Source organism: Tachypleus tridentatus, chromosome 9, assembly GCF_004210375.1.
Source record: "Tachypleus tridentatus isolate NWPU-2018 chromosome 9, ASM421037v1, whole genome shotgun sequence".
NCBI lineage: Eukaryota > Metazoa > Arthropoda > Merostomata > Xiphosura > Limulidae > Tachypleus > Tachypleus tridentatus.
This window is the reverse complement of record NC_134833.1, coordinates 102,615,919-102,629,003: the sequence shown is the minus strand read 5'-3', so window position 1 is coordinate 102,629,003 and position 13,085 is coordinate 102,615,919. Positions and strand designations below refer to the sequence as shown.

At 31.9% G+C, this 13,085-nt stretch overlaps 1 protein-coding gene across 4 annotated transcripts in view; it reads left to right on the top strand.

Moving 5' to 3' along the window:
• LOC143225918 (putative phosphorylase b kinase regulatory subunit alpha) overlaps positions 1-13,085 on the top strand; it is a 90,192-nt gene that overhangs the window by 22,706 nt on the left and 54,401 nt on the right. For all 4 annotated transcript variants that reach the window (XM_076456149.1, XM_076456150.1, XM_076456151.1 and 1 more), the window contains exons 7-9: positions 1,888-1,929; positions 2,752-2,856; positions 9,620-9,673. In XM_076456149.1, coding sequence (XP_076312264.1) covers positions 1,888-1,929; positions 2,752-2,856; positions 9,620-9,673 — 201 coding nt within the window. The remainder of the gene's footprint in view (positions 1-1,887; positions 1,930-2,751; positions 2,857-9,619; positions 9,674-13,085) is intronic.

Genomic DNA, 13,085 nt, shown 5'->3' with positions numbered 1-13,085 from the left:
TCTATGAGTGTGAAATAGACCCTCATTGCATCAATTGCAATGGCTCTCACCCCTCCTACTTTCATTCTTGCTGTAAATGGTTGGAAGAAAAAAAGGTGCAACATTTGAAAACGATTCATAGCATTACTTATTCTGAGACTCACAAGTTGCTGTCCACCACTTCATCTCGGACATATACTGCTGCACTTTGTTCCACAACTACAGTGGAAGTGCAGACAGATCTTTCCATGCCTCCGAAAGAATCATTCTCAAACCATATGGTGCAGATAGCCTTGTTGCTTTGTGCCATAAAACACCAAAACAAGCCATATGAAAGTCTTTTGACCTCCATGATTAAGAAAGTTGATGAATCAGTGTCAACACCCATTTCTGTCCCTACCATTCATTCCAGCAAATCTTCAAATCCACTTCCTTTGGTTTTGGGTGTGGGCATTTCCTCAGGTACATCTTCTCTAGTCTCAAGATACAAAACAATCATTCGTTCACATCCTCAGTCACTAAAAATCCCCTTCCAACAGCAAAGACCTGCCCAGTCAACCCAGGGCAGGATCCATGGAGGTTGATAGACCTCTCTCAAATAAAGAAAGAAGATGTGGTTGAAAACAGAAGGCTCTCCAACCAAATTCACCTACACATAAATAAAAATGGAACTTTGATACAATGGAACTGGTAAGGTTTACATTCTAATCTGGATGATATTAAAGCACTGATTGATTCTTACTATCTTTATAAATTTGTGATTTGTGGTTTTAATCCTAAAAATGTTATAGCTATCAGGGATATGGTTAAACTAAAATTTATAGATATTATGTCCATTCTATAGACATTTAAAAACTGAATGAATACATAGGGAAGGAAAATTTTAAGGAAAGTAGGGATCATTACTCAATAAAAATAAACAATCAACTAATACCACTTGGATAGATTTTAAAACAATTTTCAATCCCTACTTTGGTTGGGATTGTGATCCAAAAAAGCTAAGTCCTGCTGATCTCAGTGAAACTATTCTTCTTAGATATTGAGTACTGCTTTGTGTTTTTTTCAGTGTATCTAACTATAACTCATTCATAAATAGCATTTGATTGAATATTAGTAATAAACAAAAGTAAAAATAAAGCTATGAAAGGTAAAAATATAATTAGGGTCAAGGTCTAAAGGTATTTAATGCTATCTTAGAATAGTGAAGTTACAAAGAAAATTATATTGGGATTTTATACAGAAGTATAAACGTGGTGTGTTAGGATTGGATTGCACAACCACTGGGATCCTCACCTCGCCTTCACAGGTCTCCACGCACTGCAAACACGTAGATGGCTGTTTAGATCCTAGAGAATGTGAACTGAAAGAACAGAATCTTCTCTAGGAGACCCCCTCACCATGTAAAAAAAAAAAGAGAGAAAGACGGGAAGTCAGTCTACCTAACAATAAATCTGATTTTTGAGAGCATGGAAATTTTTTTTTTTTTTCATATCATCATTTAACTAACTTGCTTTGATTCCCAGTACAAACCTCATCAATCAAGAAATTACATCACTGACAGACTCTATAAAATGTATATTCTTGTATTTAGTCTATGCCTGTAATTACTACAATGTTGGAGAACAGGTAAAACTTCTGTAATTTTTAGTATCTTGTGTATAACCTATATTTTGAATTGTTTTAAAATATTAGGTGTGTATGTATATGAACTATTACTTTATATAATTATTTATTGGTAGTAGTTTATGAGTGACTAATAATGCCTATTTTAAAAAATTCCTAATGTGAATTTTCAGACTTTTTGTTTGTATGTAATGATCTTTTGCTATTTTTCTTTGTTTACGTGCACATACACACACACATATATATATATATATATATGTCTATAAGTGTAACATTTGTTTTTAGGCTGTGCTACAATCTATGCTACCAAGGGAGTCCAACTCAAAGGTAAATAATCATGGTGTAGAATTCCTAGTTTTTAGTATGGTTTTTCATTTGTAAAATTCTTTAAAATCTTGCTGTTTTTTCATTATTATCTAATTTAACAAGAATATCAAAATCCTTTGTAAATGCTGAATAATGCAGTAACCATCTTTAACTTGAATTATTTAAATTGTGGAAATTGCAAAATTTTCATTATTATCGTAATGAAAATGTTATGTTCTGTTTCAAATAAAATTCAATTTGCTGTAATCTTGTGTATAAATTTTATTTCACAGACAGGATATTCAACACTAAATTATTAGGAATTAATCACACTGTCATTCATGTTTTAAAATGTGTCTTAACCAAAAGAATAAAAATAAAACACAATTTGTGTTTGTGATGGGTAGTATAAGTAACTTGGAGTTTTAGCTCCAAGTGAAACCAAGAGTGCAACACAAATAGCCACTCTGAAGTTTATGAAATAATTTAAATTGGTAGATTAACTTTTCACATCACTGGGGATTGGTTCTTTCGGTTATTTGATGTATATGGAATTAGTTATTGAAATTAAAATTTACCAGTGAGTATTTATAAGACTATGTTAATCAAATAAACTTGAAATTACTGTTTCATAGTACTTAAGGAAATAAAAATATTTAAACAAATTAAATGCTTTTCTTATTTAGGCAGAAAATGTCAGTTGTAGCCTAAGACAGTTAGTATTAAAATATATTTTCACTTTGTAATTTTAAGCCCTATAAAGGGTTTATTTAATCCAAGATTAATCTGATGCAAGTATCCTTGGTACATTAGCCATATTAATTATATTTTTACCTTATGCAGGAAGTGGATGCTGCACTTCTTTCTATTATTAGTTTCCCAGCTTTTGCTGTTGAAGACCCAGAACTTATTCAACAAACCAGAGAAACTATTGAGGAAAAACTACAGGTGAAAAGTGCTGGAACTTTTTTTGCATATTTTTTACACATAAGGCTTACTAACTCTATGGATGAGAAGAGCTGATTTACATTTAATTAAGCAAAAATTATATATTTTCATAAGCTATGTAAATATATTGTTTAAATTGTATTAATACAATAGTTTAAATATTTTTCTCAAACTCTGTTAGGGATCAGTTTTCAAAATGAATATGAGTAACAGATGAGTAGTAGTCCACTGGTAGTAGCATACTTTATATACTTTACGTACTCTCAAACAGACATAAACGTGAGTCACTTTTCTAGCATGTGTTAACAGGAAAAAATGAAACCCCTCCAAATCATTTGAAGTATGTGAGCAAATTTTTATATTGATAAAAAAAAGAGTATTAAAATATTGCCAATAGATAATGTTGCCATCAAAATTATGTTCCACTACCTAGCATCATCTCTCCATGCTCTAGATGAGCTTCTAAATAATTAATTGTAACAAGTGGGACAAATTCTCTATAAAAGCATTCTCAGTCACAGGCTGAACAGAGGAGACCAAAACAGTATGTTGCTTACTGTGGTGGACCTTCAACCCTAATGGTCATGTTTGGCTATGTTAGCATTGTCTCCCAAAGTTATTTACAAATTGGTAAATCCTTGACTTATCCTTGTCAGTACTGAGGTCTAATCTCAAATATATCAAGTCAGGTAGTCTTGAGCCCAGTATAGAGTGTTTTGGTGTAATGGTGGATCAGCAGGATTTTTATACAAGTTTTTGTTTTTTCAATCGCATGTTAACCCCATTGTGTGTATTATACACTGTTTGATACATTAAAATTTATATGCATTTTGGAGGTTACAAAGGAATTTATATACTATTTGGAAAGGGGTTTAGTAAGCATGTATACTCAGAAAATAGTTTTGACTGGGGTTTGTAGTTCTTAACTACTTTCTTGCAACTTCTTTGCATCTCATGGATTCTTTGATCCCATTCTTCCAGGATTTTATTCCCATTTATTCATGGTACCCAAGAAGATAGAAGATTATTGTCCAATCATTGATCTATTTCAATTCAATCAATTACTTTGCACCAGGGCTCTGGATGACCAAGATTGATGTTACCAATGCTTATACTCCATCTTCCCATAGATTTCTCATGTTTGTGTAGAAGTGTCAGGTGCTACAGTTCCAGGCTCTTTCTTTTGGTCTTACATCATCATGTTATGTCTTCTGCAGAGTTGTTTGAGCTTGTTTTTGTCATTTGCAATTTTTGGGCTTGTGCACACATCATTATATAGATGACAGTCTCCTCCTGGTTCATCCTGTCAATTAACAGAACAACATCTCAGATTTTCCTTTCAGAAGCTACAAAGGCAGGCTTCCTTACTAGATTAAAGAAACCTATTTTGCCTCAATGTAATATCTCACCTGTTTGGGTGTAATTTTGAATACTCACCTAAGTCATGCTCAACCAACACCTCTGACTTCAAACCATGGAAAGAGCTGTCAGAATTTTACTTCTGTCTTCTCCTTCTACTGTACACATGGTTCTCTCTCTCTCTCTCTCTCTGGGGATGGGGGGCATCCTTCAAACATTTCATTCCTTTGAGACGAGCACATATAAAGTCCCTTTTGTGATCACTGTGCAGCCACTGGATCATGCATTCTAATTCTTTGGATAATCTTGACATATTACTTAAAGCAGTGCCATTGCTTGTGAACAGTGGTTGGATTGGAGCAATTGAGGTACCCATTACTCCACCTCATCCCAAGATGCATCTCTTCAGGAATAGGGAGCCTATCTTCAATGTCAGGAATTCCAGATTACATAGACAGAATACAAATTCACCCTCCACATCAACATTTTTGAGTTTTTACCAGTATATCAGGCAATGGTTCAAGGCCTGTCTCTTTTGAATGGAGAAAATGTTATGATACATTCTTAAAAATTCCATAATTGCATCTCAGATTTCTTGTCAAGGAGGCACACATTCTTGAGACCTTTTTTTCACACATTACATCTCTACTGGGTTCATTTCCATCATATTAGTCTTTTAGGATGTCATATTCTAGGAATGGTGAATTTAATTGTAGATCACTTCTTTCAAGCTGACTAGATTCTTCTGACAGAAGAGATGCTACATTATGAGGTTTTTCAGTGGATATGCTCTCAGTCATGGTCTCCGATGGTCAATGCCTTTGCTACTCATAGGAATTCTCAACTGCAATTGTTTTGGTCTCCATACCTCATCCTTAAGCATTGGCAGTAGATGTGCTCAATCAGTATAAGACAGGTTTACATCTATATGCCTTTTCCCCAATTTGGCTATTGCTCCTGGTTCTGACTATGATTCCTCCTAATTCCTATCAATTCTTATGGATGTACCTTATTGTTCAGCTTAAGCATGGTTCTTGCTTCTTCAATATATGCTGGAACGTTCACCTCTACCTCTTCCACATTGAAATCTCTGTTGAGACAATCTTGATCAGACATTCTCCACCCAAATGTTTGGAAACTCAGTCTTCATGCTTGAAAGTATGTGGTATATTGCCCAACGTAAAGATTTCTCTGTACTTAACTAAATCTCTCCACAGGCTAACCACATTTGTTTATCAATGGAAATGGAATATTTATCATCAATGATGTATTCAAAGTTAAACCCTCTTCATCTAAAAGTATCAATCGATATCCTGTTTTCTGACTTGGATATGTTAGTAGGATCTTACTTTGTTACAGTGGCTTTGTATAAGAAATTTTTATCCACTATTTTTAGGTATTCTAAATATCAGAAGGTTTTTGAATCCCAATTTCTTTTCTCTCAGATGTAGTAAAATCCTTTATTATTGTTTGGTCCCAGTGACCTTCTCAATTACTGTATTGGGATTTTACAGTTGTTTTACATGTGTTGGCTCATCCTCTTTTTGAGACTTACCTTTATTTTCTTTGTTTCATCTCTCTCTTAAATTGTAGTTTTTGTTGATGTTGGCTTGTGGACGTTATTGGCTGAAGTTTGCAATCCATGCGCATAGGACTCTCTATTATTCCACATTTGTCTTGCTTTACCCTGATAGGTTTCATCTACTCAAAATTCTGGCAGTCAGGGAAGGTGAAAGATCTTTCTCACCAATCCATTTGCCAGCCATTTCTTACCTCTGTGACAGCTCCAGTCCTGATAATTTGTTATGTCCTGACAGGGCTCTCAAGTGTTATTTGGCTCATACTAACTCATTTCAAGGTATGAGAAATGATTATTCATTCAAGTGCTATCCTGTAACTTATCTTCCATTATCCTCACAAGTTGGCTTTGTAAATTGATTTACATAGTCTATAATGGATTATCATTACAGAAGAGGAATCTTTTGTGTGTCATATGTCACCAATTTCATCATGTTTTGAGAGTTAACTTTTCCCTTAACTGCAAATGTGTTTTCAATAATACTTACCTCTGCTGACACTCTTCCACCCTCTTGCTGCACCAAGAGCCAGGACTGACAAGCCTTAATGGTTTTGATAAAGTTTTATCCCGACTATCAGAAGATTTTGAACTAGAGGAGCTGATATTTTTAGAGGAATTCTCAACTTTAGTGGATTGAATTGATATCGGTTTTTGCTGAGATGGCAGGATTTCTTTTTATAAAAAGTGGTTTTATGTGTTAAAAGTGTAATCATCAGAAAGAGAAGTTGCCTCCTGTAGTGTCTCAACTTTCTTTTCACCCAAATCAATTTTGAAGTTGTAACTTGTATAATATTTAAATTCCTTAATTAGATGTAATTGTCTTAGTTTGCTGGAACTGTTACCAATATGCATAGAATTACACCATTGATCAAAGTAAACCTTTTTGTGGGTGAATTCTGTGTAAATTTGACCATCTTGCTTGTAATAACCTCAACTTTTGGTGACAAGCCTCTAGTACTAATTCTTACCCTTTGAGAATAGCTGCTTTAACCTTATCATAATCTGTATAATCTTCTAGAGAGAGAGAGAGAGGCATATGCTTCTTGTGCTTTATCAGTTAAAACATTTTGTAATAATAAACTTTTTTTGATGAGTCATTCCATACTTTGAGCAACCTTTTCAAAATGTCATAAATATTCACCAACTTCATTTTCATTAAATGGTGGTTCTTTAATATATCTTTTGAGTTCAAATTTGTCATTTTGCCTTGGTTTATAGAAGTTAAGTCTAATTTTCATTTCTTTCAACCTGATTTCTTTCTCGGCATTGATATGGGCATGTCTGGCCTTGAGGCATTTGCTCTCTCTTTCAGCTTTGATACAGGGCTTGCTCTGACTCTTTTTTGGCTTTGATACAGGCTTGTTCTTTCTGAGTTTTGATATGGTCTTTCTCTTTCTCAGCTTCAGTATTGGCTTGTTCAAGCTTAATTTGTTTGAATTTTAGCTAGATTTCTAACTTTATAACTGAACTCTGATTTACTAGTGGAGACATTAGAGTATTTTAATAATAAACTTTTTAGCTAATTTTTTTCTTATTGTTTTCTTAACTTGTAGTTCTAAAATTGTGGCAGTTTCAAGCAATTCATTATTTTTATATCTTTCTAGTTGTTTGAGAAAGGGTGCTTCAAGAAAATCTTGATAATTAGACACAATCAAATCTAGTTGGCACTGATAAATATAAATTGAATTGTGATTTGAATTTTATTTCAGATCGAATTTTGTATCTGGTTTAGATCTTGGATACAAGCCCCCAATTTCTTATGTTACATATTACAATTTCTAACAGCCAGATAGTTTAATATTAATTTAGAAGTTACTCAAATGTCCATATGTATCAAATTTATTGTATTTTCCAGCAAGTTTGATACATGCAGTTTTTCTTCTTAACACAAATATATTTTAATATGCAAACAACTATACAATTTATAATAATGGTTATTACAAATAATGATTTATATACAAAAGGCTTACAAACTTGCAAACATTACTGAGTTATCTAACTGGTTTGAAACTGAATATTTTTCATGATAAGCAAATTAATTTTGAATTAATATTGTTACATTTCACTCAAGCTAGCTAGCTCTCTATTTTGGCTGGCCTCGTACCATTTACAAGCTGGCTTTTTGTAACAAAGATATGTAATGCCCTTGTAGAAATACTAACATTCATAGGTAATTTATTGACATTTAAATGGTTTGTAATGATCAAAATCTATAAATGTTTCTGGTCAAACATCTAAAGTTTCACAATTAATAAGCATTTATCACAGCTATAGCTTCCTAGGTTTAGAGTATACTAACTGTAGCAAACCAGTTAATAATAATTTCTGTCTTTCCATGTGTCAGTTTATAAATCTTAAGGCAAGGTTCTAGAAATTTCAGTTAGCAATAATGTAAAACATATATTGTTTGATACTTACTCATTAGAACTTTCTACAAATTCAGAGAATACGCAGTAATTTTGCAACACATTTAACACTGTACATTACATGCATTTCTATACATATTACATTTTACATAATAGTAAATCATTTACACCTCGTTATTGGGTATTAGTTAGTTTTGAGCGAGAGTGATCCCTATTATATTTTGAGTAACATATATCTTAAACTTTAGGAAATCAGGGACAGTGTAAATGGTATGCTATTTCAAACAAATATTTGTCACACAATATGTAATTTTTGGAAGTTACATATCTACCTGAAAGGCAAAGAAAAATAATAAAAACATACTTTAAAAAAAAAAACAGTAAAAACTGATGGATAGATAAAATCCATGTATTTAATTGATAATGTAGAAGTTCCTATTTTTCTTTCTTTCTTTAATTGTTCAAGTTATTATTGTTCTTTATGTACAGACAAGAAAATTATGCCTCCTGTACTATTGAAATATTACCAAACAGAGCAATTGTAATTTCATTTAAAAAGTATTGGGTGCAATTATAAAGTTTTAGACAAACAACATAGAAAAAGGAGGTCTTAGTGTGAATACTTTTTCTATCTTATACTCATGTTTCTTTATGAAATAAGTTTCACAAAATGTAAGGAACTAAAAATTGTTAAACAATTTATATGATTTTCTGATTTCTTGCAGAGAAACTTGATTTTGTTCAGAAAGTATAAATCATGTCATGCATCAAGGTTACGAAGTTTTGGTTTGTAGACAGAATATCAGATGTATCAAAAAGATGTTTTCAGATTAGGAAAGGGTTAAACATATTTATAAGAGGTGTCTCCAGATGGCCTAGTTATTAGATGTTGAATTAAAAGATTTCTTTCCAAATCTACTACAACTTTGTGAATTTTTTAAGCATTTAATATTCCTTTTTTTTTTTTCAAGTTGTTTGGGTTTTTAATTGCACTACAAGATATGCATATAAGGTTTGCTTATGCATTTTAAATGAAAAACAGTTGAAGAGCAATGATTGCTTTGGAATAAAACCAACTGAATATTTTGTATTGGATATTTTAGTTTTTATTTTATTTAGTTAGCAAAGAAAAGTATAATTTTTGCATAATTTTCCAAAATAAATTCTCTACTGCAGTGTTTTCCAAACTTTCCCAACTAGACACCAGTTTATTTTTGTAATTTTTCATGACACCTGGCCTCCTCCAATTCCTTATTAGGTAACTTCCTAAGACATGGTTAAGTCTTAATATCAAGCTAAAAACAATAGTTTTATCAACACATCATTGATTATAAAATATACAGATGTTTTATAGTACTACTGTGAAAAAATAAATAAATTTTACTTTGTTGTTATTTAATTTTTGCATTAACTGTATGTATTTGAGACATGTATTTAGATATCTAATATGGGTTTGCAGGGAAGGTACGGATGTAAAAGGTTTCTAAGAGATGGACACAAGACAGCTAAGGAGGTGAGTCTATTTTTTCAGCTCATTAATTTTAGCACATTTGTGATATTTGTTCTCATAAACAATTAGGTTATGTAAAATCTTTCTGGATAAAGTAGACAATAAAGTATGTTAAGGGAAATATAATAATATAATAATTAAATTTTTTTATGAATTTCAAAGTTGTAGTATCTTGCACTTGTATTCATCTTGCACTGCACTTGTCTATTGAACTGCATGACTATACATTTTTACATTTACAGTTATGTAAATACTGATAAGAATAAAGGAAGGTTTTTATAGGTCATGCAGAGGATGTAGCTTCATCAGTGTTCTGTAAGTAATTATAATTGTGGCTATATTCAAAATTATTGGTTACATTAATTTGATTAAAAAGTGTTTTTGTACTGCTTAGCTTTTTCCTTATAAGCATCCTTTTCTGTGCTTGTCATGAGGTTTCACTGAATTACATTCAAAATTTAACTGAAGTAGTTTATTATCCTTATATGTGAATTAACTTGACATTAAAATGTAGCTAATAATTTAAATTTTAATATCATATAAGTTTTAATTTCTTAATTTCATAACAAAGTAATTTTTCCTAATATGAGAATTGTGGCATTTGCTTGTTAGGCATTCCCTTTTCTCTAATTTATTTATCACTCCTATGAGAAGTATGAATTTTAATATGCATTACTCATTATAATATTGTTATTACTCAGGAAAAGCATTATTTTTATAGTCTTGAATCTCAGTTGGTTACAGAGCAGTAAAGTAGAAAATTAGATTCCTTTTACTATATCCATATGTCACATCCTCTCTTTCACAAATTGCCAACAATTCTTTTTGTTATTTAATACTATATGATTTATAATCAAAGAAAGCCAAAGTTTTAGCCAATTAAATGATTAATGATATTAAATTGTTTTCTGTACAGAAGGTTGTCTGTTTCATTTCCAATTCAAACTTTATTCCCATGGAAAACACATCAGTGAGCTTAGCTGAATTTTTAGCAGTTATTGTCACATTGTTAGAATGCTAGTAGAATTGTGATATTTAAAGAATATTGTTTCCTTTTTAGATATCTTTATTATGTTTTGATTTGGACATAAGTATAAAAAGTAGGGTTAAGTTTCATCAACAGTTGACAGCAAAAAGAAAAGACTCAGGTAAGTACTATAATTTTTGATTTTCATAAAAATTCTTTATTTGTTATAAAAGTATTTACAATGTAAAAATTAAACTTTGTTTTAGGTTGATAAGGTTAGATAAGGTAAAATAGAGAAAGAAAAAAAAATATTTTCACAAAGAACACTTACAAGCAACTTATGAGTTTTTCAACATGTGCAATGGGGTTAGGCATGGTTAGGTAAAGTTTAAATATAGACAAATGTATACTGTTGTGAGTAAAGCAACTTAGGATGAACAAATGTAGTTTCATGTTACAATAAGAATCATTCTAAAAATAAAAAATGGGTAATTTAGTTTTATTTCACATTCTTTTATGGTGGCTATAAGGTTATTCAAATTGATGAAGTATATTCAAAATTAAGGTAGAGGAAATAAATAAAAGTTTTACTGAATAAAAATGTTTTGAACTTCATTTAGCAGGTTTTAGAAATTATGCAAATGATATTTTGACATTTTTAGATGAAGAAAAGTATTTTTAATCTTAAGATAAATATCACTTTGACACTGTATATTTGTGGGGAAGGTTTCAGTAAAAATATATTTCACTTAAAATTCTGATTTCATTTTATAAACTTTGAAAGCTTGGGAAGATATACAAAGGTCTTTAAAAATTACATTATGGAAACTTGTAAATGTGACAAACCCTTAGCAATTGGGTCAAAATGTCTAAGAGTTTGATTTTGTTGTTTTTTTCTTAGTGCTTAATTTTTAAGAGTTTGTGATATGCATAGTGCTTTAGATTGGAAATTGTATACCACTTTAGAAGTTATTGTCAAAAGTAAATGCATAAAATTTAGTATCGCGAACTTAAGTTAAAGTTACTGTTAATGTTTACTAACTTAAGTTAGGGATGTGGAAGTACTATATGGAATGGCAAGATCCATCATTAAACTGTAATATAATATTGGATCTTGTTATTAAGTTGTGATTTCATTTAACAGTTGACTTGGAAAGTACTTACCTCTTGGGTGGAATATTTAACACTTTTTTTTTTATATAATTCAAAATGCACGAGTATTGAATACTAGCGATAGATGTAACTATGATTTGAAAGTTGTTGTAAGGATGTTGTTTATACTGTTCCATTGTTGTAAGGTAAAAACAACTTGTTTCTGTTTCTTTATATACTGACTCCTATCAATCAGTTGTGTTCTGTCAATTTCATATCTTATTTATGAGTGTAGAAAAAAACATTTAGATTCAACTGATGGCAGAAAAGTATGAGAAGATTTTGGGGCTTATATTTGATCATAAGCTCACTTTAATTCCACACATCAAGCAGCTATGTGTCAAATGTTCAAGGGCACTGAACATCCTCCATGTTCTATCTTCCATCTCTTGAGGAGCGGATTGATTTTCAATGCTAAAGATCTGTGATGCCATCATTTGATCAAAACTGGACTATGGGTCTCTGGTCTATAGCTCTGCCAGAACCTCAGCCTTGAAAATGGTGGACCCTTTTCACAATCTGGGGCTTTGACTCTGCACAGGAGCTTTATGCACTTCTCCAGTCTAAACTTTGTACACCGAGTCTCATAAACCTTCTCTACATCTCTGCCATTTGCAACTGTCTTAAGTGTATGCATCAAAACTTCATTCCTTACCACAGCATTCCACTTGGGGTTGTTTTTCCTTTCTCAGTGGGCCATGTTTTTTTGGAATAGATTGTCTGTCATTATTCCTTTTGGCCTTCATATCTAGGTGCAGTTGGCTGAATTGGATCTGTCCTTGGATGACATTGCTGTCTCCACATGTCAGCCCATCCCACCATGACTTATTACCACACTCAAGTGTGACCTTTTTTTGCGTCATATGAAGAAGGCAGATACTCCCAGCTGGAAGAACCATATTCTATTTGCCAAACATCGATAGAAGAATTCTTTCATTCCCATTTATACAGATGGTTTGAAATCAGGTAACTGTGTGGGCTCTTCCATGGTTTGTTATGACTTAGTGGTTGCATACAGGATCCCCTGTACAATTTCTGTTTTCACTACTGAATTATACACAATTTCTCTTGCCCTGGATAACATAGAAGTTATGCTGTATATGAATTGTACTATTTATACCACCTTGCTTAGCTCTCTACTGGCCTTTGAATCCCTTCATGTTAGTTCTCATCCTGTTCTCATTGATATATTCAAAACTGACTGGCCCATTTATCTTTCTCATCTACTTCTATCCAGGTTTCTGGATAACAGGCCAGTTGGCAGTCAGCATGGAGTGATCAATGTGATAACAAGCT